The sequence below is a fragment of the Ornithorhynchus anatinus genome, chromosome 11 (assembly GCF_004115215.2).
Source record: "Ornithorhynchus anatinus isolate Pmale09 chromosome 11, mOrnAna1.pri.v4, whole genome shotgun sequence".
NCBI lineage: Eukaryota > Metazoa > Chordata > Mammalia > Monotremata > Ornithorhynchidae > Ornithorhynchus > Ornithorhynchus anatinus.
The window spans coordinates 38,641,677-38,669,566 of NC_041738.1; the positions used below are offsets into that span (position 1 = coordinate 38,641,677).

The window sequence follows — 27,890 nt, forward strand, 5'->3', positions numbered from 1 at the left end:
ACCATCAATGAACATCTTTTTTTTAAAAATGGTAATAAACAGAAGTTAAGTGACTTGACCAAGGTCACACAGCAGACATGATAGAGCCAAGGTGCTCTGACTTCCAGGCTTGGGCTCTTTACACTAGATTATGTTGCTTCTCATCTCACTTTTATAATAATAATAATAATAGTATTTGTTAAGTGCTTACTATGTGCAAAGCACTGTTCTAAGAGCTGGGGAGGATACAAAGTGATCAGGCTGTCCCACGTGGGACTCACAGTCTTAATCCCCATTTTACAGATGGGGTAACTGAGGCACAGAAAAGTTAAGTGACTTGCCCGAAGTCACACAGCTGACAAGTGGCGGAGCCGGAAGTCGAACCTAAGACCTCTGACTCCCACGCCTGTGCTCTTTCTACTGAGCCACACTGCTTCTCTGGGCTACAAATCAGAGCATCAGTTGTTCCTTTTTTTTTTTTTTTAAGGGTCCACCTGCCACTTTTAATGCGATAGACTGAAGGGGTCCCAGTTCCCTAGATCAAGTCTGATGAACAGTTACTACTTTCATCTCCTGCTCTTGAATCTTTTTTTAAGGTATTCATTAAGTGCTTGTGTGTTACACACTAGGGTAGATTCAATATTCTCAGATTAGGCACAGACCCTATCCCACCTAAGGGCTCACAGACTGTAAGCTCATTGCAGGGAATGTGTCTGTTTACTGTTCTACTGTACTCTCCCCAAATGCTCAGTACAGTGCTCTGCCCACTGAATAAATGCTCAATAGATACAATTGACTGAATAAATAAAATTGACTATTATACCAAGTGGAAGCAGCGTGGCTCAGTGGAAAGAGCCTGGGCTTCGGAGTCAGAGGTCATGAGTTTGACTTCCAGCTCTGCCACTTGTCAGCTGTGTGACTGTGGGCAAGTCACTTAACTTCTCTGTGGCTCAGTTACCTCATCTGTCAAATGGGGATTAACTGTGAGCCTCACGTGGGACGACCTGATTACCCTGTATCTCCCCCAGTGCTTAGAACAGTGCTCTGCACATAGTAAGCGCTTACCAAATACCAACATTAATCAATTACCCCATTTTGCAGATGAAGAAACCGAGGCCCAGGGAGATTATAGGAACTTGCCTACGGTCACACAGCAGGCCAGTGGCAGAGCTGGAACTAAACCTGAGCCTCCTGACTCTCCAGTCCAGGGCTCTTTCCACTGAGCCATGCGTGCTTCTGCTTAGTCCCTCTGCCTCATTTCCTTAAGATCTTTGAAAATGCAACATTTAAGTGAAGTTAATCTACTGCAGATACATATGGAGTACTCAAGAGTTAGAGTAGGTACTACTTTCCATTTGCACTGTTCAACATACTCAGATGAGAAAAGTGATGCTTGTAAATGCTCTTCAATCTGCAAAGTAAAAGCTTTTAAGAGCTTTTTCTATAAAATAAGTTTCATATTGAAAATTTTCAGGCTGAATAGTTTCAATTGATCCTATCGTAGCTAGCTTTCTAACTGCCCTTTTCAATTGGGCAGTATTTATGACAAGAAGCGCTGGGTATTTGTATTGTATTCATACCGATAATTTTAAAAATTGAGAGACAATGAGTCCAAATGCAACCAAAAAAACTACAGAAAAGCAGCATAGTCTTCCTTGTATTGTTGATTCTCGGGCTAGTCTTACTGTGTTCTACAAAAGCATTTCAATAAGCAGAATAATGAAAAAATATTGAGAAGTGAATTTTAACAAATAGCTCTAGAGAGAATTTTAGATTTCATTATAGGAAAAGCATTTTATTTAATGCAGAGAATATGAAAACCTGATATGACAGTTTTCTATGAATAAAAATTGGAAATCATCATTAGAGGCATTTGTAGTTTTTTTTAAAAAACTTTTGATGGGAAATACTTGAAAAAAATGAGATTTAACGAATAGGGAAGTAATTTATCTCTCCTTATTCCCTGGCCTAGATTCAGAATCTGTTGGCAGGTCAGTGAAAAATAATTATTTCCACAAACATCATCCATAAGTCGTTCTTGCAGCCTTTTTACTGCTATTACTACCTTGTCTAAAGCAGTGAAAGAGGTATCTACAGAGAATTTAAAGTCATCTCTATCTGAAAAACAGATCTTTTTGTACTGCAATATCAACATATTTTGCTTATATTCTAGTCCATGATAGGTAGTTTTATCTTGGTATTTTTTAAGTCGATGCAGGAAAATCTTTTTCTCTGTTAAAGTATGGTTTTAAGCAGGCAGGGACACGCTGGTTTTCATTGTCACTAACATTCCCCCCTACACTTAAGGCGTTATTAATTACAAGTTAGAGTTATATAGAATGCTGAAAACAGCGTGTGAAATAAGTAAATTTATAACACTATTAAAAACTTAACTTCATACCATTTCAAGCTTTGTGTTAAAACTTGTTAGTTATCTTAACAATGGTGTCTAATTATTCATTTGAAATATCCCTTTGAAAAAACAAAAGCCAAAAACACCTGTCACTTCTTAATGTATTCATGTTTGGCCTTTGAAGTTAAGTCCTCATCAGAGTTGAAAAGACTGGGAAATGAGTTCATTTCTTTGCTCGATTATTCAGCTCCAAACAGTTTTCTGCTAGAATGAGTTTACCTGGGACAGCAGCACACTGGATTACTTTGGAAGGACTAAGAACTCTCATGAAAGCTACAGTTTACAGGAAGAGAGAGACAACCGCAAAATCTGCAGATGACATTTTAAGAGTTTTAGGGGAAGGGGGCTTTGTGGTCAGGATTTTAAAAGGGCAGTAAAGCCCCTTTCAATAAATTTCTGGGATCACACAAATGAAATGATATGGTCATTTGCTGGCCTCTAGTTTTAAAAGACTTTCGAAAGTTTCAAACTTAAGTAAAGACAGAGGGTTATAATTAAAGTCTGTAAATAGCCTTAATTCTCTTACTGAATCTTGAAGATAGTTTTACAGAAAAGGAAAAATCTCTTTTTTTTAATGTTCCCTAGTCATGGGCAACAAAGGAGTGAATTCAAGTCCAGATTTTGTGCTCTGCAAAAACATCCAGCTACAAAATCCAAAATGTTAAGCAGTTGTCCAAAGAGCAATTTAAAAAAAAGAAAACCATATCAGAAGCTATCAAACTTCCAAATAAATATATATTTGGGATGCTACTCAGAGAAATAATGCTTCAGACGGTTACACAGAAGGGAAGGAAGGTAGTATCTCATCAAAATATACCCAGTGCTCCCATTGGGTTAGCAGACATAAAAGATAATAATAGTAATAATAATGATAATACTAACTTATTAAGCACTATATGCCTAGCTCTATACTTAGCACTGGAGTAGATACAAAAGAATCAGATTACACACTGTCCCTGCCCCACATGGGGCTCACAGTCTAAGTACAAGAGAGAGGACAGGTAATGAATCCCAATTTTACAGATGAGGAAACTGAGGTCCAGAGAGGTGATTTGTCTAAAGTCACCCAGCACGCTAGTAGTAGAGCCAGGATTAGTACCTAGTTCCTCTAACTCCCAATCCTGTGCTCAGTCCTGTGGGCCACTCAAGCACCTCCAACTTTTTGGAAACCTCGACACAAAGTTAACATCTGGGATTAACCATGTAAATCACTGACATGTATGTATGTATTTTTAATAGTGTTACAAATTTACTTATTTCACATGCTGTTTTCAGCATTCTATGTATGTATGAAATGTAAATATGTAACAGTTCATAAATCCATTTCAGGGGTTAGTTAGAACAACTAAAATGAACACTCAAATAGTCCTAGACGCGGTTCTGCTTGGTTAATGTGTGGCATCCTCCATATTTCAATCAGTATTGAAGAGGGGAGGGAGGCTCTCATTTCATTACTCAAAACTTTATATAGTGTGAAAGAGACAGAGAAATCTGAGCCCCCATAATAGTTTTAGGCAGAGAATTTCGAGATGATTTGTACTTTGGCAAAGCTCCTACCCAAACCAGTTCATTTGATAACGCCATGCCCGTAACCTTGGCGGTATCCTTGACATCCTTCTCATTCAAGCCACCTATTCTGTCATCAAATCCTGTAGGTTCAACCTTCCCAACATCGCTAAAATCCACCCTTTCCTCTCCATCCAAACTGCTACCACATTAATCCAAGTGCTTATCCTAACCCACCTTGATTACTTAAGTCTACTCACTGACCTCCCTACCTCCTGTCTCTCCCCACTCGAGTCCATACTTCACTCTATTACCCGGATCATGTTTCTACAGAATCGTTCATTTCACATTTTCCCACTCAAGAACCTCCAGTGGATGCCCATCCACCTCTGGCATCAAACAGAAACTCCTTACCATCAGGTTTAAAGCACTCAATCACCTTGCCCCCTACCTTACTTCCCTGATTTCTTACTACAACCCAACCTGCACACTTCATTCCTCTAACGTCAACCTTCATCTCATCTATCTCGCCGCTGACCTCTCGACCATGTCCTGCCTCTGGGCAGAACACCTTCCCTCTTCATATCCAACAGATCATCACTCTCCCCACCTCTAAAACCTTATTAAAAGCACATCTCCTCCAAGAGACCTTCCCTAAGTCCTCATTTCTTTTTTCCCCACTTCCTTCTGTGTCGTCCTTGCATCCTTTATTTACCCCTCTCTCATCCATAATCTATTAATGTCTGTAACTGCCTCTAGGATGTAAACACATTGTGGTCTGGGAATGTGTCAATAACTCTACTATACTGCACTCTCCCAAGCACTTAGTACAGTGCTCTGCACACAGTAAGTGCTCAAAAAATTAGATTGATTAAGAATCATGAGTTTATTTGTGGTCACGAGGACAAAATTTTTTATCTTCAGTTCAGGATATGTACATTAGACAATTGGACAGGCACTTATTTTGCAACACAAGAATTCTGCATACACCTTGTCATTACACTGTAAGAATTTCTCACACACACACAGAAAATAAACTTTGCACTAGCAGATCCCAACTCAAGAAGTCTTATTCCTCCATTCTAAACATTCCCCATAGATTTAACTCTACACAGTAATGCTCTTAATTTCCTCTCCCAACCTGTTGGGCAAAGGGGCTCTGCAGCTGTTCAGGTGTTGTTCTATTTTAGAAGAGGCTCAAACATGGACAGAACTAAAAACCTTCAGACCAAGTTTCTGGGCAAACATAAGTTATTTTTTATTACATACTAACAACTGTGATATCTAGTGGGTGCAGAGGGTAGCAACTTAAGGAACAGCCAACTCTAGTTACTCCAAGGGAGTAGGAGAGGTGCAAATTTTGGAAGGAATATTCAGTGATCACAGGAGTGCTGCCTAACCTTTATCCACTTAAAAACCCCAACCCCAGGAATGGAACTGCCCCTTGCTCTCCTTCCCCCTGCCCCCTTCTCTTTCCACCCCAGGTCCACCAAGTTATAGGGGGAACTTAGAAAGAAATCCAGTCTAATGAGAAAATATGGTGTGAGGAGAATGGTTCCAGAAATACAATGCAAACCAGATGACACCTCCACAACACACTTCAAGCATCCATCGACATCCAACCAGAGCAGTGGCTGGGGTGGGGAAGGGGGAGAGGAGAGAGAGAGAGAGGAAAGAGAGAAGAGAGAGAAAGAAAGAGAGGAAGGAAGGAAGGAAGGAAGGAAGGAAGGAAGGAAGGAAGGAAGGAAGGAAGGAAGGAAGGAAGGAAGGAAGGAAGGAAGGAAGGAAGGAAGGAAGGAAGGAAGGAAGGAAGGAAGGAAGGAAGGAAGGAAGGAAGGAAGGAAGGAAGGAAGGAAGGAAGGAAGGAAGGGTCAGCTCATTTTCCTCAGAGAAAACAAACAAGGAAAAGAAGTAGGGAGGTAAGGATGAACGATTTACCTCCATGTCAATGGCTGCCTTTAATTTGTTTTGAAAGAATATTAGCAACTTCCAATGTTTCCTTTCCCACCACACCCCACTCAGTACACACTGAAACACAATGCAAGCCAATTTCATACAAGATGCATGTCTGTCTTCCTGCATCTTCAGCCTCTCCCTTCCACCATATGACAATGTGTGCACCCCAGCTGTGCGTCTGAACTCTGGAGCATGTCTAGTGTGGGACAGAGAGGAACAAGCAGATGAAATAATGAAATAAGTTTTATGGGCAGCTTTCCCTCCTTTCCTAAACAGCTACACACCACTGCATCCTCACACCCAGTCAACAAGAAACAGAGATTCTCTGCAGAATTTATGTTCTTTTTATATCAGTCAATTGGCCTGTTATCCTAGGATTCTTCCTTTCCCCTTCAAACTACGTAAAAAGTTACTGTGAAGACAGCATGAACGAGTACAGGTTTCATTGAAGTTGAGATGGGGCCCAACTATTACACTCCCACAGAGTACTTGCATTTTGTATCTTTTCATATTAATAAAAGGACGTCAGTACGGGCCTAGGAGCTTCATCTGGGAGTTTTTAGTGTAATGGGTTTTGGTGGGGGCCTTAGTCTACCTGTTAAAATTAATAGATTTCCATCCCAATGATTTTCAGGTGTAGAAAAAACATCAAACGGAAAACTAGATTATAATAGTTGGCAGGTGTGCACTCATTCCAAATGTCCTCCCTAATTCTCTTCCAGGAGCTACCCAACAGGCCCTACTGGACACTTCAATATGGTTATGGGAGGGAAAATGCTCTAAAGAGCAGCGAGACTGTGTACTGAGATTATTACTTAATGTAAAAACTCAGCACAGACTCTGAAACTGTCCAATTAGACAAGAGTACCCCTTGTGAGCCCTGGAATGAGCCCGAAGATAGACCACAGATTACCACCGCTTTTGAGGCACCATCATTCTTGAAGGCAAGGAGGGGGCTCCCCCTATCTAACAGGAGTTTGGATAGTAGTAAAAATAGTATTAAGCACTTACTGTGTGCAGAGCACTGAACTAAGCAATGAGAGAAAAAACATAGATGGAAATTAGACACTGTCCTTGTGCCCGGGAGGTTCAAAATCTAAGTGTGCCAGCATAAACGTGGAAATAACTTGGTCTTTTTGAAGGCAGAGATCATGTCTACTTAATCTATTGTAGTCTCCCAAGCACTCAGTACACCAGTCTGCACAAAATAAACGCTCAACAAATACTGTTGGTTGATTAAAAGGTGAGAAATGAAGTGAATTTATCTGGATAAAAAGGCTAACAGTTTTAGAGACCACTGTTTAGCTGGTGTAATAGAAACTCCCAGGCCCCCAATCATTGATTAATTCAATCGTATTTATTGAGCACTAAGAACCTCAACTCTTCAGACATCTATACCTTTTTATGCCATTAACCCCATTCTCCAAAAAAACTCACAAAAAAAGTTTAAGTGAAACAATCATGCTATTGTTACTCACTAAATGCTTACACTATGCATAAAACAGAACAACAGTATGGCTGAAAACACAAAGCCACATTCTCTGTCTTATGGCTCTTCCATCCTTTTCTCCCCGCCGCTCAAGGAAATATGAAAGATACCACTTTTCAGAATTTTCAGCCACGTGTTACAGCTCCTATAGAATCTAGTCCTCGTGAATCGCTGTACTGGAACTGGTGTGTTGCCATAAATGACACTGAAAAGCTGTGTTTTTTCCTCCTTCCCGCTGCTGCTGCTTCTTTCTTTTCCTCCCACATCTCTTCACTACCACACTCACTCTCAAAAAGGGATTCTGCAAGCCTGGATGATAGACATGGGGACTCATTTCTCAAGTAATGTAATCAGAGGTCAGGACTGGATTCCAGTAACGAGTAGCGAATCCAGAAACAACTTTGGTATGGCCCAACTAGCCAATACTAAGTATTTTAATAGGAAAATGGCAAAAAAAAAGTCAGAATAAGGAGGGGAATTGGGTGTGTGATAAGCCCAGTGCTTTCTCTCACCAAGTCAGCAGCATCTGGAGAGGATTTTCTCCAGCAGACAGTAAAGAACTCGATTACATCCAGTTAACTGTGCTCTAAACTGATTATGCATGTGCCAGGCTAATGGATTACATTAGCAAGAGGAAAAATAACATCCAATCAATCTCAATTTACTGCAGACCACACCAGGGCCTAAAAGAAAAACTGGTTCATGGACTACCCTGCCCCCACCCCAAATGGTTGGGCTAACAAAGCTCCCATGATGTGGCACCTTCTATGGTGAGGGAAATTGGGTCTTAATCACCTAGAAGGTGAGATGTGATGAGCTCATTCCTCCCAGAAAAATCTTGTCTACACATAACAGTGGCCTTCGGTGAAAGTCGACAAGAACCATGGATGTGGAGCTCTAAGGCTCTATCTCCTCCTCAATGACGAAACAAGAACTATTTACAAGAATAAGTTATGCAAAAATTATTATAACTGGTCTACATTACACCTAATCTTCCTGCAATTAATTCTTTCCTGAGGTTCCTTACAATTTGCAATTGTCAGGACAAATCATCTCGAGCAACATTCATACATATTTTCCTCTGCATAAGGCCTATCTTCATCTTATTTGAGACCCTGTGGGACCACTCACCACACTGACACTTGGTGAGGGAGAACAGTTCAAGAAGGAGAAGAAAGATGCTTTCTATGTCATGATTTCTAGAAAATACCTTAAACTGACTCTTCTTATACCTATTATTAAACACTGTTTCACGAACCTCCAGGATAATTTTATGAAAAGAAAGGTCTTCTCTCGTCTCCCAGCCTACATAGTAAAATTTAAACTTAATCTCTCAAGCTTCCAGACTTTCTGGAAAGGAAGCATAATTAAAAAAAAAAAGAGAGGCTCCTGAACATCAACTCTGACTTCTGATTTGGAGCAAAGAGAGGGTAAAGTTCTATTCAGGGTAGTATTTTGGTCACAAACAAGTTTTTAGTTTCTCAGCTCCAACACTTGGACTTTTTTAAACTTTCCTCAAACCAAGTCTCTCAGAACCAGATTTCCCTTGCATTTATGATCTTTGAAAACCACAGAGGGAAATATCATGGAAGGTACGGGCAATCTGCCCCTCCTGCAGGTTCCTGGGCACTTTGATTTTATTTTAATGTCTATCTCCCACCTTGAGCTCCAGATTGCAAATTCCTTGGAGCAGAGATCACATCTGCTGATTCCACTGTACTCTCCCCGAAGCACCACCCTCAGTACAGTGCTCTACATGCAATAGATGTTCCTTAAACACTACTGGTTGACTGAATTCATTCTGCAAGATTTGCAGTTTTGGAGGGGAGAACTGAACCATGTCTACTATTTATGTGGGTTTACGGTGCAATAAGATAATTAGCTGTTCCTGGACTTCCAGGAATACAAGCTTTCTTACTGGAGCTCCTGTCCTAACAATGACGTTTTCATTATGTGCATGGCCAGGCATATTGTTGTTATATGGTGTTATCGTTAAGACTGCCACCTACGAATCCGCAAATAAAGAGAGATACATTTAGATGAACCACATTTCACTTTCATGTCAATAACTGCAAAAGAGATGGAGGGAGCATATAAGGCTCTAATTTCACCTCCTCGGATGCTCTATTTAAAATTACCAAGGCAAAATTCAACTATAATGAGGGAAAAAGTTAGTCTATATGTGGCGTTCGCTAAAACAAAGATAAAGAAAAGAGGGAATATGGATAAAAGGAAAGAAGGAATGGTAATAAAATTGAGGAAAATGGAGGGAGAGGTTGGCTGCAATTGGAGTAGGAGGCTCGTGATGTGAGGCTGGTTAGATTTATGGCAATTTGTACCTGATTGTTCATACTAAAGCCATTATGGAATGATTAGAGAAAAAGGTGAAGCTTTAAGTCCAGTGAAAATCAATACAGACGTCTGGAGCAATTCTGCTGTGCGAGTGAAAGGACTATTTACAGTATCTGTAGCTCTTCTTTAGTTACAGCCTATGGGGTTTGAAGAGGTGTGGAGTGTTGAGAGAGGTGGAGGGAGACAGAGGTGTTGGGGGGAAAAGGGGGGAGCAGACAGACTCAAGAGTGATATAGGGGAGACAAGACTAAAGGATGCTGATGCTAAAGGGGAAGGAGGGGGGGCAGGGAGGAGAGGACAGGAAGCAGGTGACCAAAAGCCAGGAAAAAATACATCACGACAAAGAACACATATGAGATAGGAAAATAACTGCAGTGAAAAGGGTGGCAGAACAAACATGAGGGTGCTTTTAATTGCTTAAAATCACCTTCACAAAACCACATCGCTCCCCGTCTTCAATGCCCTCCTAAAAATCTACTTGCTAGCGCAGCTAATCCCTGAAAAACCAACCCGTCCCTTCCCAGGGTTACCGCCCTAATCCGTCACTTCAGCCCGAATGCATTTTTTTCATTAAAATATTTTGGCAGTTATTTTTAATCTATTCGTTCATCCTTAAGCTATTTCATCAGTTTATGCCTCTCCCCCAACGTGAGACTGAAAACTCCTCTAGGGAAGGGATTTCATCTTTTACTTCTTTCTACAATCCCACGTCCCTCTGGCAGCACTGCGCACCAAGGAAGCACTGAATAGATACCGTTTCCAACTGAGGATAAACCACCATCCAGAAATTAGGCCAAGTGGTCAATCAGATCAGCAAGCTACACCTGTTCGAAGAACGAGGATGCAGAGAATTACTTCACTTTTCCTTTTTATTTCTTGCTTGCTTCCAAATCATTTTGAAGGTAAGAAGAGAGGCAAAACGGCTTTCCTGCAAACATTTTCTTAAACTGCGTAGAAAGGGAATCCGCAGCCCCGCCCGAGAGCTTCTCGGTACCCTCAGCGAGGAAGGTGAAGAGACCAGGCCTTACCTTGTACAGCTTCAGGCTGGCCTCGTGCCTCGAGTTGACCGTGTGGAGACGCAGCTTCTCCAGGCTGTTTGTGTAATAGTCGCAGGCGTTGCACTTCAAGTGTACGGGGTTCCCAATGGCCACACATTTCAACCTCCACTCATTGGCCTTCCCCCCCTCCTTGATGTGTGCCACCAACTGGTATTTCTGCACGTGCTTGTCTGTCTTGCAGTGGAGCTGGAAATTGGCCTTGAGCTGGGTATTGTAGCGGCACAGTTTGCACTGATAGGAGTCCCCCATCACTGCCTTCCACTCATCCTCTGGGAGGCTGCGTTCCACATTCATGTGCAGCCCCAGCATGTCCAGGTTGTCTGTGGTGAACTTGTTGCACACTGCACACTGAAACAGCTTCAGGGATGGGTCGTTGGTCTGCGTGAAGCTCTCGCCCAGATTCATCAGCTCCTCAGACACCAGCTGCCCGCCCCCCAGCCGCATGTCTAGGGGTATCTCGCCGCCCACTGCACAAAGGAGAGAGAAAAACATGTCAGAAGGGTATTTGTTGCCATCGGTTGTCCTCCTTTAGACCTGCCAAGCTCTGTAGTCAGAAGCAAGCAGTGCAGGCCCAAATCAAAGGAGAAAGAGAAAAGGCATCGACTGTTCCACATATCTCTTCCAATAGGAACCCGCAGCAATGAACCCTGTAGAGGAGGTTGGCTCAGTGTTCGAATTCTCACACTCCACTTGGCTCCAACCACACTGGACTACCTTGGGCGAGAAAGCTACGGTAAAGAAAAAGAAAACACAATAAAAACTGTTACCAGACCCACCCTCAGTCACTCGCTGGAATCTGAACACGTGGATCGGGAACCGTCACCCCGGGAACTACGAAGCCTAAAATGCGGGGCAGGTGGCTGAAGACTAGTTATAAGCAGCATCCAAAGATATATCAAATATCCAGTGTAGGTCAGGGCCAGATTCTGGTATTCATCTGAACCTAATATTTTAAAATGGCAGACATATCCATTCCCAAGAAAACTAGCAGGAAAGTAGTGGGAAAATAAAGGGTCCCAAGTGTGGGGAAGAATCAAAACTGAAGGTAAGAGAGGAAAAGGGCAGCAAGCATTTCAGTGAAGATGGGTAAAAAAAGCCCTTCCTATCTCACACATCCTGTTGCTTCAGTTCCTCACTGACCCAGACAAAGAGCTGTCTTGCATTCAGACACAGTAAATGAACACAGCGAGCTAATTTTTCACTGGATTAGAAAAAGTTCACAGTACGGATTTCTTTCCCCTATCTGGAATCATAGAGAAAAGCAGAGAGCCCAGCAGCTGACTATTTTCTCCATCCTCTTCCTCAAAAACACATGTGCACACACCCTCCCCCGGCATCTCTCTCCCCCATTTCCCCCAACACACAGTAGTTAGTAAGATTTATTTTTCCTTCAATAGCTAAATTTGATCCTTTGTGCCCGGTCAATTTTTGCTTGTTTGATTACACTCCAAGTTGGTGACTAAGAGAGATGTCATTCTTCAATGACTTCCCACTTGTGCTACTGCTCTTGCTCTTCTGCTTGAAGGCATCCAGCACAAGGAGGCATTTCTACAATGCTGATAAATATACTACTTGCTTTTGAAACCCCTTGAGAGGGTAAAAACCCACACAAATCTCTTATGCACATAATCCAGAATGCCTTGGGGCTGTCTTATTCCTCACATCTTCTGCCATCACTCCTGCTGGCAGTCCCAACTATGACTATCTTTTTAGGGCAGGGCATAAAAGAAAAGGTCTCTAGCTCTGAATGTTTAGAGGGCCTGGTGTATTCATAAAACACAAAAAAGAGAATACTCTAGGAGGACTCTCATGCTCAGAGCTAAAAGGTTCTAGAAAAACACAGCTCAAGTTGAGGGAGTGCAGGACAGATGATGAGTCTATGCTTCCTTAAATACTCCTAATAGTCCTAATATTCCTAACACTATAATTCCTAGGGGAAAGAGCACAGGCCTGGGAGTCAGAGCACCTGGGTTCTAATCCCAGCCCCACCACTTGTCTGCTATGTGACTTTAGGCACGTCACAACTTCTCTGCGCCTCAGTTACCTCACCTGAAAAACGGGGGTTAAGACTGTAAGCCCCACATGGGACGTGGACTGTATCTATCCCAATGCTTTGTACAGAGCCTGGCACATAGTAAATGCTTAAATACTATGAGAAAAAATACTCATGGTCAGAAATAATAAATATTTCTCATGTTCTTATTATAAACCCAAAACCCCAGGGGAAGTGAGTTTTCAAACACTGGCTGATTGTCCTAAAAACCAAAAGCAAAGTTAGTTCTCAAACCAAAAAAACCAAATAGGACCAATTTCTCTACTGTCCCCTTTTAGACCCTGGGAAGCAGAAGCAGAGGGAGAAGTGAAAGAGAAGTGAAGCTAGGAGTTGAGTGGCATGAAGATTAAAACTCACTTCAGATCCTAACTCTGGAGACACTGTGAACTGGCCAAGTGTTCAGTATCACTTAAGAGGTCCCTTAATATGAGTCTAAATTTAAAGGAAGAAAATTTTCAACATGAATTACAATGCCACAGGGAAGCACAGGCTAACATTTATATATAGGCTCACATATTCATGTCTTCAACTGACCAAAGACCATTATGATTCACTAAAATCTTGCAAAGCTTTAGATTCGACTGGTGACCTAAGGGAGTCTAATGAACACACTCAAGGACACTTCCTCGCCTTGCTTAGAAAGACAACCTGGATCAGAAGGTTGAAGAGATGTGAAAAAGTCATCGGGCTGACTTTCCTACCTCCAAGAATAGCCATATAACCCATACCAGATAATAGAGCATCTGTTTTATCCTAAGGTGATGCTAAAGAGATTAACCACTTCCCTTGGTCCTCCTCCAGTCCCTAGCAACCTTTACAGCCCTGACTCTCTCCAAGGGATGGTCAGGATCAAAAATTTTAAACGGGAAGTAACACTTAAAGAACTGGATATTCTGCTACCAGAGCACAAGAATCTAGAGACTCAAATATCATAAGGACAGCTAAGGTAGACCTTCTACAGCACAGTCAGATTCACATTATGAAGGTGTGGCTCTTTTGATGTACGTGCACTTGTTTTTCATTACTAAATTCTGTTTTATTTAAATTAAACCCTTCTCCTAAAACACTGAGAAGGAGGTCTTGTCCGATCAGGGATCGATTAAAAAATATACATATATATATCTATATATCTTCCTCACAGCCTTCTTCATTCCATAATCTTCAGTTTATTCAGCTGTGTCACCTCATACTTACATCCTCACATTTGCTGAAGGTCCAGCTAGGGCTGTGCTCTGAAGGGTCACCTCAAAGGCCATCTCCGGTGTTGCAAGGAAAGGCAAGTAATGGGAATTCAGAAAGCTTTCCTCTGACTCGGATTTTGACAGAGCTCTTAAAACAATGTAAGAGGTTTGTTCTGGTGCAGAAGTAAAGGGGGCGGGGGTCCTGATTATTTAGTATTTACTAAATAATCCTACAAATGAGAATACTCATACATTCCTAATGCCTCCCTCTTTGCCCCTCTACCCCCTTCCTCTGCTTGCAGTTTCAGCTACATCCAGGTTAAGAAAGGCCAAAGGGTCGTTAGGGATCTTACATATTACCTAATCAGTTCCCCTGCTTCCAGGTAGGACCCATCTCCCCACCACCCTCTCTATGGAGACTGGCGGTCAGAGCTCGTTGTAGGCAGGGAATGTGTCTGTGGTAATATTGTACTCTCCCAAGCGCTAAGTACAGTGCTCAGCACACAGTAAGTGCTCAATAAATACAACTGAATGAATAAATAGCACTCAAGCCTTCAAATCACACATGGTACACTGCTCCAATTCTCTTCAATCCTTAACCAGAATTGTCTATAATTTTATTAAGTGCATTCTGCTCTAACTGAAGCCTATTCCCCTTGTCCTGTCTGCACTGGAAAAGTAGAAGAGCTGCTCATTACCATTTAAATAATATCCTTGTACATACTTGAAGTCTTTTTGGTCCCCCTCAGGCTTCTCTTCCCCATGTGAAAGCACTCAAATTCTTTAAGACCCTGTGTCCAAAAAACGTGGTGTTGCTTTCTAGAGATGTGGCTCATTTCAGGAGAGAAAAATGAAATGATTCCCTGAATGATTAACCAATTTGTAAAATATTTTTTAATACCCAAAAACAAACAATTTATATTTCTGATTTTAAGCTCTAGAATGTCCTCTGAATAGTGTCATTAGGGCCTCAAATTTCGGGAACACACCGGGAAATAAAAAATGTAAAACTATATTAGCAAAATAACTCACTGACTCCACATAAAGTGAAACACCTTGTTGGACGTGGCAAGCACTAACGACTCAGGGTAATGCTGAGTTAAACAAAACTTATCACAGGACAGAGGCACGAACAATTTTGGCATTTATCGGGCTCTGACAGTAATGGGATATCATTCAAGATAGCCCATGCCCAAGCTTAAAAGGTTAACAAGGTCAAAGAATGTATACAGTAGTGAAGGCAAGCCAGAGTCCGAAGGCCTAGGCAGGGGCATAGGTGACAAGAGAGAGGAAGTTTGGCTGTCACACTGCTTTTTGTCAGAGTTGGTTCGGTGGGCTCTGTCAAGTTCCTTTAATTATCTTGGTTTGATAAGGGAAATTGACAAAGGTTAAGGGTTCCCATTCTTAAATACATGGATGTCTGGATTTAAAAAAAAAAATAATAATCTGTAGTACTCACGTGCCCATGACGCCATGCTAGGCGCCGAGAGCCAGATAACCAATCCACGCACAGACATTCTACTGACTCAACAATCCCCATTTTATCTACTGCACCTTACATTCCAAAACAAGGATCTCCTCCCTCTAGTCTTGCCCTTGTCTCCCCCTCAAATGACTAAATCCCACTCGGTTATTCTCAATCAGAAGCCATGCTCCCAGTGTAAGTTCTTCCTGGTGTTCAAACCTCTTTTGCTAAGAATCCCACCAGTATTAAAGTCTAAACTTACCCTCGCTCGCAGCTGTCCAAGTACGAACATCCAGCCATGTTTATGACTCACGCTTCTCCAGTCAACCAAGGTGGCATCTGATTTAAGGTAACTCTAGTCCTCAGTCCATTCCCACTTCGGCTCATCTAGACTTCACCCAAAAAGAACCCTCAAAGCCACAAGAAGTGGGTGATAAGAAGACGTATTTCTTCGTACCAAAAGCATGCTGAAGGCTCTGGAGAAATATCACGCTTCCTATCAGTTGAGGTTCCCAGAGTTCAGGAAGGCCCTTGGTAAAGCGCATTTTCAAAGTACTCTGCAGAGTTCCCGGGTCTTCAAATAGAATTACTCTTATATACAATTCAGCTAGTTAATTAGGATTTTCAGGAAATGCTTACTAGAATGAAAAAGGCGGGGTGGGATGGCAGGGGGGTGGAGGGGGGAAGATGGAAGGAGAGGGAGAACTACCAACGTGTCCGGACTTGATGGGGGAGAGAGGAGAGGAGGAGGAAGAGGAAGAGGAAAGAGAAAGTAAGGAGGAGGCATGCACACACTGAAGAGGAGAAAGCGAGGGTGTACTATCAAAATGTACGTGCACAACGGTGAGAAACGGAAGGTCGACATAAATCAATTCATTCACGGACACGACATGCAAGGGTATGAGGATTTTAGAGGACTGCCGTGACACCCTGAGGAAAGTCTACCAGACACTCAAATCCCCCTGCTCCCTCCCCGCTCCCCCAGTGACGTGGGTCGAGAAAAATGAATCCATGGCAACCCCGTCAACACCCTCTACTATCCAACCCCCGCATCTCCACACCGAAGCCGAACCAAAAAACGGAATAAAACAGTTCAACCTCACCTAAAGTTGGAGCCATTGCGGTCATGGGATTGGTGGGATCCAGCTGGAATCCACCCATCATGAACTGTGCATCCGTGGCAGCGCTGTCCATCTTCAGGTTGGGCAGATTCATATTCTGCGCCAGGTAGTACTGGTAAAGCTCAGCCTCGGCCGGCGAGGGCAGACTGCCGAGGCCCAAGTGCCGGTTGTGTTGGATCTGAGTCATGTTCTGCTGAAGCAACATCATATTGTGCATGTGCTTCTCACTGGTCATGTGGATACGGAGGTTCCTGGCAACGTTGGTCTCGTAGTCGCAAACCTCACACCGCCAGGTGGGTTTGGTTTTTGGTTTGGTGGGTGAGGGGGCCCCGCAGGTGCTCCCAATGTTGGCCGCCGCTGCCGCGGCCGCGGCCGCCGCCGCCCCGGCCGTGTGGCTGAAGACTTGCTCCCCGCCTCCGTTCTGCAGGTTCTGCATGTTGTTGAGATGCTTGTCAGACTGCATATGAATACTGAGGTTGCCTTTGGTAGTAGTAGAGTAGTTACAGACCTCACAGCGGAAGGGCTTGTAACCACAGGTGTAGCTCTCGCCCCGTGCCAACCGCGGATGAGGCTGCCCGCTTTTGCAGTAGACACAGGAGCCTCCGGGCTCCGGGTGCTTCTCCTTCATGTGCGCCTCGAGCGTCTGCTGGTACTTGTAGTGCCAATTGCACTTGGGACACTTGAGAGTCTTACATGAGTTACGAGAATGCATCATCGTCATATGCCCGCCCAGCGAGCGTGAGGAGCCCAGGACCGTGTCGCACTTTGGGCACTCCACGCCACTCCCCGAGGGGCACTCCCCGACCCCCAGCTCGCAGAGGGTGCCAGCGTGCTGGTGATGGGAGAGGTAGCTCCCATCGTCACCCTCCGCGCTTTCATTTGGTTCCGGTGCTGTGGCATTGTCCTTATTGGCACTTTCGTCAACGAAGTCCAACCTCCTGCTGCCCTCTGCCACGCTGGCCCTGACCCCCTCACTGTTAAAGCTTAAACGATTCCTCCTGTTTGCACCATCGAAGACAACAAAGGAAGAAGCAGAATTAGAACTAGTAGAAGCTGTGCTCCTCGACAAGGTCTGGAGCACGTTAGGCATTAAGGGAGAGTTAGAAATGCTTTGGTTTGAGAGAGCAAGGTCCTTTTTGCTGCTGCTACCTGCCACGACCCCAGACTCCTCGGGGGGCCTGTCCTCCAATTCATCCTCCAACTCACTCGGAAAGAGTCCTTTGCAACCCTCATCTTCCTCCTCCTCCTCTTCCTCCTCCTCCTCCTCCACGTCCTCTTCCTCCTCCTCCTCCTCCTCCTCTTCCTCCTCCTCTTCTCCGTCCTCGGCTGGCTCTGCCTTCTCTGAGAGGCTATCCTGGTCGCCCACTTCTTGCTTCTCACCCTCGGCTACCCCGGGGTCCTTGCCCTCTGAGGATTTGGTCGGGCTGGAAGCAAGCGGGCCCAGGGGGACTGAGGTAATCGGGGTCTTCAGAGCCGAGCTGGTCAGCCCGCCGAGATTCAAGAGGGTGCCGGGCGCCAGAAGGCCGGACTGGGGCTGCTCCGCTCCGCTGGCGGGGCCGGCCTGGAGGACCTCCTCTCCTTCCATTCGAATGCCACTAAATTTCCCATAAAAACTGTGTCCGGGGCCTATGAGGTTAGCTGCAGAAACTAAAGGGTGTTGAAAGTTTTTGTTTTTTGGTTCCAGAAAACTTACAAGGGGTTCCTTGTCTTTGCCTATCCCTTGGATGATAGCGGAGATGTTCTTATGGCTAAGAATCTTCCGCTCCTCTTCGCTCAGGGTCATTCGATGGTCATGCACCGCATGGGTCACGAACGAGCGGACGTACCCGAAGGAGAGCTTGCACAGGAAGCACATCAGGATGGGCTTCCTCTTCCCGTAGAGCACGAAGCCATCGAATTTGGACAGGTCCACATTGTTGGGAACATCTTTGGATACGCAGGAGCTTTTGGCAGAACCGTCGCTGTTCAGGTAATCCTTGTTGCTTTTGTGTCGCACATCGAAAACGCGGAAGCTGTGCAGGACGGGGCTGATGCCCGTCAGGGCTGAGGTATTCGGGAAGGCCTGGTCTGAGCCCTCAAACCACTTCCCGAAGGATGAGGCTATGTGGAAAGTATTGATGATCTGTGGGTAGACCGGTGCTGCGGAGGAGGGTTCCCCTGGTTTGCCCCCGGCAGTGGGTAGAGAGTTCACAAAGAGGGACGGGAGAGCCCCGCTGCCGTTGCCGCTGCCACAGAGTCCCCCGCTTTGGATCAACTGGCTGACGCTCTCAACGATGTACGCCGAGCCGTCCGGCTGGTAGACGATCTCCCCAGCCAGGTTCTCCACGTCACTCTCCTCATCCCCCTCCTCACTGGTGTCGCTCCCGCTCTCCTCCCTCAGGGGGAGGGGCGGGCGGGCACCGGGGCAGTGGTGCTCCATGTAGGTCTGTAAACTGGCAAAGGAGGCCGAGCATTCGTTGCAGCTGACCTCTTTGCTGGCGAGCTCGGCGTTGGGGCCGGCCGAGTTGGCGCTGTCCAGGATGCGCTCGTTGAAGGGGGCCCGCAGGCCGTCTAGGGGCCCGTGGTTTTCCGGCGGGGACTGCTCCATGCTACTGGGTTTGTCAGGGAGGTGGGTGCTGTTGAGTTCAGTCCATTGCTGGTGCTGAGGGATACTACACCCATTGTCCTTCCCAGAGATGACAGGCGAGTCACAGCCTTCCATGGTAAGGCCTGCATGGAGCTTTCATTGCACCCAGTACGGTTCGGACCTGAAGACAGCAAAGGGACGGGAAGAGGAGGGAGAGGAGGAAGAGAAGAGAGGGAGGGAGAGAGAGAGTGAGTGTGAAAAGAGAGGAGTAGGGAGAGAGAGGGAGAGAGAGAGGGGGGAAGAAAGAGAGAGAGGGAGAAAGAGAAAGGAAAGATGTTAAGAGGGCCAAGGCCATCAGGTTCCACACAGAGTACTTTAGGTGACACCAACTATACCCACAACACCAGAACTAATTTTTAAAGGACGGGTCACTGGAGGAGTAAGGGTCCCCACAAATCACCCCCAAGACATAATCCAAATTGGTTCAAAAGTTAACAAAGCCAACGGAAGTTACTGCAGATGCCCACGCAGGGCTGAAGCAGTTGGGAGGACAGGGCAGGAGCACTACTCCTGCTGCTCTTCCTGCTCTTCCCAGGTCCTGCTCCTCCATCACCCCACAGACCAAATGATGAATTTCGGCCACTACAGAACACACAGCGTTAGAGTGGGCGCAGAATGACAAGGACTAGAAGAGAAAGGTACATGTTTTACCCCAGTCCCGGGCACGGGGTAACGGACTTGAAGGAATCGTGGCTCTAAAAACCAAAACCAACCACAAATTCAGGTAGAGAGGAGTAAGAAAGTGAGTGGGATAGGGGATTAGCAGATGGGATGGGAAAGAGGGGAGGGGAGAGATCTAACACCCTCCAGAGAATGGCCCAAAAAGCTGCAAGTGGATCTAACAATAATGTTGTAATGGAAAACAGCAGTGTTTTTGCTTGAGTTCAGTGTAAAAATCCTGAACGGCTAGGTGTACTTGGATTTCGATTTCCCTGGAATCCATTCTGAACGGGGCCTACCACTCGGCTGGCCCCCATCGTGGACTGAATGACTCGTCAGCCATTAGTTTTCCTCAACGCTTAGGAGCAAAGCAACCCCCCTATTTTACATACACCAAAATGGAAGCTCTAGGCGGGCGAGTTAGCGACTTTCTTGCGGCTGTGTACCCGGTGCTGATGTAGCAGTTGGTTTACCTGCCACTCTACCCCAACAACAGGACACTTCCTTGAATGCAGCAGATTTAAAATTTGAAATAAATTGAAAAAATACAGCCACCACGTTAATGAGAACAATATGCTTTTAAAGCCCTCGCAAGATTATGCTGAGGTTTCATCCCCTTAACCAACAGAACATACCCTGAATGCTCAGGAAGTGGGACTACTGAACTTTAATTCAGCCATTCCAACACTCATTTGGGAGCTTTTTCTGGCAGGGGACACCAGCTGTGCTCAGCCATCCTTCCACTCCACACCTGCCTCTTAGTTATCCAACACTAACCAAGCAGCTGTCCTTCAACCCTGAGGCTTTCCATTCCGGAGAGCAAAGTGTCACTGAAGTGCGTATGCCCTTTGAGAGTCGGTGCGTCCCGAGGGACAGGTGAGCAACATCCCGGGCTCTCCTCTGGCAACTACATCACAGGTGCAGTTATTCAGTAGCTGTAGCTACATCGCTGCTGCCTGCATCTTTGCTCACAGCGAGGTTCAATCTTGCTCCCTCGGACTGAAAGACATAAGCCACCTCCTCCTTACTAATTCTCCATCCCTGGCTCCAAAATCACACATCACACGGGCACACTCTTATAAACGCCCCCTGCCCCCAAGAAGAGGAAGGCATAGGGGACCTAGGGAGGTTTTTCTGCCCCCTCCCTCTTCAAATCTTGATCCTTGAGTGAGCTAATAGCTCCTCCTCAGGATAAGGCTGGGAAAGCAAGTTTGCCTGCCATCCCTTAGGGAAGAACTTGCTGCAAAATGACAAGTTTTACTTTTTAAAATACTTCCCTGCTTCTCACCTCAAACTCCAGGACAATTAAGAGTTTAATGTTTCTCAGATGGTCTTTCTGTATAAAAACGATTAAGCCCTAGAAGTCGCGCCACAGACTTAAGACCGCCCCTGCGGGATCGGAGTAGAGTCAAGGATGAGTTTCTGGGTGACTGTTGCAGAGAACGCCCTTGACTGGCTAGGAGACACATGACTGACAGCTCAGGCCAAAAAGGTGGGCAGAGCTGAAGGGGCGGGAGGGTTAACAGTCTGATTGTAAAATCAATGTCATAAATGCTTGGTAAGTTACAGGAACATGCGGGAAGGGGAGGCCACGATTGATAAAGGAGTGCAGCTTTGATGCTGCACTGGGGACTTGTTTATTGACAGGAAAGCCAATCTCCTCCCCAGGCCAGGCCAGGCCAAAGAAACCTGCAAGCGTTTATCAATTAATTGGTGGGCTTTTCTTCCTCTACTTTATTCCAACAAACCCTCCCCCTCAGCAAATTATTCTGCTAAGGAGCTGCTACTTTAAAAAAAAAAAGTTGCTTCATTTTCTTTTTTTTTTTTTTTCCAAAGGAGGGGAGAAGCATGAATGAAAATATTTCTACGCTGGATAGCAACAAAGCACTCATCAGATCCATCTATCCCAGGTTGGGGTTCTCACTCAAAAGTGCCATCCTATTTGGCTTGGTGTGGGGCAAGCGCCGTGGCCTGGTGGATAGAGCAGGGGCCTATAAATCAAAAAAGGATCTGAGTTCTAATCCCGGCTCTGCCACTTTTTTTTAAATATTTGTTAAGCACTTTCTATGTGTCAGACATTGTACTAAGTGCTGGGGTAGATACCACTTAATTAGGTTGGGCACAGCCCCTGTCCCACACAGGACTGAGTCTTAATTCCCAATTTACAGATGAGGCAATGGAGGCACAGAGAAAGTAAGTGACTTGCCCGAGGACATAGAGCAGACAAGTGAGAGCCAGGATTAGAGCCCAGGTCCTTCTGACTCCCAGGCCTGTGCTCTATCCACTAGGCCAAGCTGCTTCTCACTCGTCTGCTGTGTGACCTTGGGCAAATCAGTTAACTTGTCTGTGCTTCAGTTACTTCATCTGTAAAATGGGGATTAAGACTGGGAGCCCCATGTCGGACATGGACTGTGTCCAACCTGATTAGGTTGACTCTACCCCAGCTCTTAGTACAGTGCCTGCTACAAAATAAGCACTTAAGAAAATACCGTAAGAAAACAAGAGCCTTCAGATTCCTAGGAATGACATGGACATGCACCTTCCCCTCTGAGAACAGTCATTAGCATCAGTCCTCTATACAGCGCCAAACTGGTCAGTTCTACTGAAGGTCTGACTTCTAGAAGTGCAGCCTCCCTCGCCCCGCCCTAGATTTTGACAAGCAATGTGGCCTAGTGAAAAGAGCACAGGTCTGGGAGTCAAAGGTCCTGGGTTTTAATCCTGGCTCCGCCACTTACCTGATGTGTAAACTTAGTCAAGTCACTTCACTTACCTCTGACTCAATTTCCTCAACTGCAAAATGGTGATTCAACTCCTGTTCTCCCTCCTACTTAGACCGTGAGCCTCATGTGTGACCTGATTACCTTGTATCTAACCCCAATGCTTAGTATAGGGTTCAACACATAGTAAGCATTTAAATTTTATTTATTTTAAAGGGAAAAGAGGTGGAAGAGTTCTGAAAGAAAAAAATACCTCATAAAACTGCTCGATTTCTTCAGCACAAGCACCTCTATGCATCTCACACTTTCCCATCCTCTCCCCCTTTGCCCATCTCTCTCGCTCTGTTTATCAGCCAGTCAATAAGAAAAAGGTAGTTCTTACTTAAGGAGGCAGAAGTCAACTCGTCAGGTCGATCAGCACTCTGTCTGTAAACATGGTTTCCCGTAAAATCAATGATCTTCAGTTATAGAGAGCAGTCTGAGAACCCAAAGAGTCCCCATGCTTCCACATGCTACGGAGCCCCTCTCATTCAATCACTCCTCTAGCCTCTTATCCTTTTTTCTCTTCTTTCACTACCTTTCGTTCCACTCACCCCATTACAATCCCTCCCTCTTCTGCCACTGCCTGCTTCATTCCTGCCACACATTTTTACCCAATTTCCCTTTTAGCCTCAAGTTACCGAGCCCGCTGGTGCAACAGTCTAGAAGGAAAAAAAAAAAGGTCCCTGGAAACTATTAGGAAACGCACTGAGTTAGTCCCCTGAAAAAGGCTTTTTGAAGGGGAGCATGATATGGCACAAAGAGAACTTCACCAGTTTTTTCCCGCTCGGCAAAAGGAAGGAGGATGGGTAAAGACTAGAAAAATGTCCCCCAAAGTCCTCGTACTACTAATAATTCTTTATTAAGTGCCTCCTTAATTCCCTCTCACAAGGCAGTTTCTAGTTCTAGTCCATTCCACCTAAGTTAAATGAATAATAATAATAAAAAAAAGATAATTTGCCACTTGAAGCAAGTTTGGCCCTAGAGAATTCTAGCCCACCCTTCACTTAAGAAACACACAAAAATGAAACAAAAAAAAGCAATTAGCATTTTCAAGGGATACAGCCAGGGCCTCTGCTCCCTTGCACTTTTAGGAAGAATCAGGCTTTTGACTGATATAGCAGTACTTTCGTACTCCTTTTCAAGAAAATTGTTGGTTAAGATGCAGAAGTCACAGCAAGAGAATGGTGAGTATATGAGGGGGAGGGAGGAGGGAGAGGGAATGAAGGGAGGGGACCAGAGGGAGAGGTTGAATGGAGAGAAGAAGAGGGGGGCGGAGGGGGGATCCTGCTGTTGCCCAGGCTTCCTGAGAATTAAATATGAACAGCCGTACTGTGTAATTTTAAATTGTTAATTAGCGCAGGGTTAATTAGGCGGTCCTTTCACAAGAGGCTGTTTGGCAGTAAACCAAGACTGGAAGCGATGGGGAAGGAAGGAAAAACAAAAGGGGAAGAGAGACAGTGAGAAACCGTTCCCTCCATTAATAACCCACGTGGCATCAAGAAGGGAGTAAACAGGCAGGAAAGACAAATGTCTAAACGGTTTCTCAAGGAGAGAAACCTTGAGGTTCCACCTAGTAAATCCTCTTCTACAGGAGCCTCTCTCCCAGCAAGAATCCTGGGAGTGAGGGCTTCAAACCCAGAATACTAAGTAAGCCTAGGCTGTATCCAGTAAATATTGCTATACATTCTAAGACTATATTGAATTAGGCCCCCTCCACTTCCTACCCCAGCCAATTCATCGCAAGCATTGTGCTCTAATAAAAGAAGCTTTGATAAACATTATACATTTCCAGAATTCTCATCTCAGGAAACCAGAAATCAAGTTCTGGGAATGGAGGCGGAAAGGATAAAGCCCCTAAGAAAATGTTATGAGTATTTCCCCCCTTGCAGATAAACGATATTAAGACAAGTCACTCTTCAAATTTCTAATACTGAAGTGGGGGAATTGATGGTGTTTTTTTGAAATCAAGACAATGTCTCTTCTTCCATGGATATTTTCCCCTTCCCTTTCCCTCCTAACACCCTTTACCCACCAGTGGCTTGTAAAGCAGCTACCGGTCAGGGTAGGCTCCAATGTCTAGGCATGTATCTGCAGACTTGTTCTTCAAATTGCAATGAATTCCTGGAATGCTAGTTGCCCACTGGGGGACATTTGTTTTGCAACAAGATGGTGGGAGAGATGATGTGGCCCTTCAGAGTGCAGAGATGAACCTTGTCAGCATCTGATTTTAATTTTCTCTTTAATTTTTAAGGAATGGCCAACACAAAACAGTCCAAGCTTCTTATTGAGTAATATTGTTTCCGATGACCCCGCACAAATGGTCATTAACAATCAACCTCTCCTACTGCTTCAAAATCTGCTTTATTGTAAAAATTCAGGGACAGTATTTTGGAAGTGTATGAAGGAGTGGGAGGAGGGGGCACGGTGTGGAGGGGAAATCTGAAGTTTAGGAGGGACGGTGGGAGAAGAGAAAGAGAATTGAAAACATCTCTCCCTCCAAGACTCACTCACTTTTTCTCCAGGCAAATCAACAGTTTCCAGATGGGTATCTCCTTCGGAATGGATGAGTTAAATGGTCACTGTAAACATGGGCAGAATTCCAAGGAATTCTATAACACAGACGTTTGCCTGAGACACTATTATGAGCCTGAATTTGGACAGTAGATTTCATTACATAAATGAAAAGCAGCTCTCATCCTAAGTGAGGAGGGGGGCTTCTGATAAGCACAATATAATGGAGGCTCAAATACCATCAGGGAAAGAAAGAACTCCTATACCCTCCACTTGGCAAAAGTAGTACTGGCGCAAAGAAGAAATGAATTCAAAACCTGAATAAATTGGGGTGAGCTGGGGAGGGTCTGGGGACTTTTCCACATCCCACACAAACCAGGAAGGAGAATTTCATTAGGACAGTGCTCTGCACCCACTAAGTGCTCAAATATGATTGACTGATTTTTCATCTGCTTAGTTTCCAAGCCCATCACTGGGTAGAAACCATGAATGACTAAACTTGGTGTTCTGAACGGAGTGGTTTTTTTACTGGTGCCCAGTAAGTTGATAAATGTTCAACAGTGGGCAAAAGTCAATTGTATTGGTGGAGCTTATCCTGTAAATCTGACAAATAATTTTCATTAATTTTCTTGGGAGTGCAAAACATCCTTTAACTAGTTCGCTTGTGCTGAGGGGACTGCTGCCAGGAAACACAGTTGAAATGTTCAGGCCTCACAGCTTCATGTTAGCTAATAAGTGCATCTGTGCTATTTCCAGCATGAACATAAATCAGGCTGGAAGCGAAAACTGCTAGCTCAGTCCATTCTGCAGGGAATCCACAATAACCTCAATATTGTGGTTACAGCATAGGCATGGAGGAGGGAAGAAGGAAGAAGTTAGATCGAATGAAGAACTAGGATTTTGGAGCTCTCTCTGGGTGTTTAAAGGAGATGAGCTTTTGCTTGGAGATGGAACCATTTTTTTGTTGTTAAACATTCACACAGTAAAAGTTAAGAGTGATTAAAAATACTTACAGAGGAGCACAAAGGCAAATAGTAAAACTGAGACTGCTTGGCTCTTAGCATCTAGCTACACTGCTCAAGATGTACTTACACTACTCATCATCCTAAATCCCAAGGAAGTGGGAGAGTCCCTTCTCTTCCTGGCAGGGCAACTCACACAAACACAAGTGGGAATAACTTTACTGAACCCTTTCACTTAGCGCACACAGCATCTCGTGCAAGGCAAGTGCCTGCAACACAAGCATGTTGAGGCTGGGCTCCAAACCATGTTGGGATTGTTTCCACAACCAAAAGGAGACAGGAGCCTAAAATGTACAGTCACTCTAACTCGCCTTCCCTGCTTAAGTCAGAGGATGTAATTTCACAAGGGGCCCCATTGCAAAGCCCTTTTAGAGATAAAAGCGGTGGTGATGACCCAGAAGACGGAGGATAAAATCACGGAGATGAGTCTTAGAGATTCACCTCCTAGATTTGGTCGAGGATCTTAAATTTGTGGTTGTCTGGCCGTCCCAGGATTCTTATTGGAGCCTGCTAATCAGTAGAACTTTTAAGAGGAATGGTAGAATTCACCACTGTAGTTTAACCCTGCAGAGACAAGTTTCTTCCGTATGCCTGACACGCACGTTGTACCCACATACAGGAGGGGCCCGGGACAGGGGAAAGTGTATGGGATGCCTTTCATAATACTTATCTGATTAACAATAAATCCCAATTGAATCCGGTATTCCTGGCTCCGGGCCCCTATTTCCGAGAGCAGTGGCTAACGGTTTTCTACCCAGGAAGCACACAACCCCCTTGGATAGTGAGACGGTAATGGAAATATCCTTCTTTATACTCCCTCAGCTAACTGATACATCAGGACAGGCAGCACCAGAGAAGGGTGAAGTGAAAGGTGGCCTTAGGCAAAGGAAAATCTCACTCAGCAGGCATCTCCAGAACTAACTCCCTCTTTGAACATGAAGTGTGTTTTCCTCCCAGCAGGAAGAAAACCACACGGAGGGCTCACCATCTTCAGCTGGCTCTGGCACAGGGCTCCGGAACTGGCACATTGACAATATAAACAAGGGTTGCCCTGCGCACGCTCATTAATGGGGGAGAAAACACACACATATACACACACACAGCCCGACTCACACATGCATAGGCACAGCAAGGTCTTCAGATCTTCATTGGTTCATTAGCATAAACAGCTTTTCAAGCAGCAGGGAGCAAAAGGAGATGCTAAACAAAACAGAAATGGAAGCTGTAGGACTGAGTAGTTGGCATGGAAATAGAGAGAGGGGTCATCACATGAAAAGCCAAAAACCACACACATCCTCCCCAACACAACAGCTAAAAATAAAATCTCTTCCTTCAACCCTAGAAGAATGTTTCAGTCCTGTCCCCCACCACTTCCAGTGTCTTCCAAGGCTCTCTGCTTTATCCAGGTATTTTTCTGGACATTAACTAAAGACGATGGGAACGGCCCTCTCCAAAAGGGGAGGGTTAGGAAAAGCAAGGCCTTCTCAGGAGGTTCCAGGTCAAAACTGGCAGAAATGTCCCATCAAATCCTGACAATTAAAGAGCTGACTAAACCCTGAAGTGCCCTCATCTATCCCAATGCTTAGAATAGTACTTGGCACATAGTAGGCACTTAACTACCATAATTATGATTAAGTTAAAAAGAAAGGTTTTAGGAAGTTTCAAAAACGACAATAGGAATTGCTCTGATCAGATGAGTAAGTAGGATTTCTGCTCTAAGGGGCCACCTGAGCTCAGTT

General features: G+C 44.7%; 1 protein-coding gene and 1 long non-coding RNA gene across 6 annotated transcripts in view; one reads left to right on the forward strand and one right to left on the reverse strand.

Moving 5' to 3' along the window:
- ZFHX3 (zinc finger homeobox 3) overlaps positions 1-27,890 on the reverse strand; it is a 255,905-nt gene that overhangs the window by 155,156 nt on the left and 72,859 nt on the right. For 2 of the 4 annotated variants that reach the window (XM_029075779.1, XM_029075781.2), the window contains 2 exons: positions 16,556-19,320; positions 10,724-11,220 (listed from right to left, as the gene is read on the reverse strand). In XM_029075779.1, coding sequence (XP_028931612.1) covers positions 10,724-11,220; positions 16,556-19,274 — 3,216 coding nt within the window. In that variant the 5' untranslated portion in view covers positions 19,275-19,320. Of the gene's footprint in view, positions 1-10,723; positions 11,221-13,163; positions 13,233-15,446; positions 15,522-16,555; positions 19,321-27,890 lie in introns of those variants that run through there. The other 2 variants (XM_007672413.4, XM_007672422.4) reach the window with 2 other exon arrangements.
- Positions 15,553-21,868, forward strand: LOC114815142. Of its 2 annotated transcripts, XR_003762917.2 has the most exons (5): positions 15,553-15,647; positions 15,727-15,801; positions 18,351-18,542; positions 19,735-19,837; positions 21,696-21,868. It is a non-coding gene; the product is annotated as an uncharacterized LOC114815142 (long non-coding RNA). The 2 variants fall into 2 exon arrangements; XR_003762915.2 differs by having other exon boundaries at positions 15,553-15,801.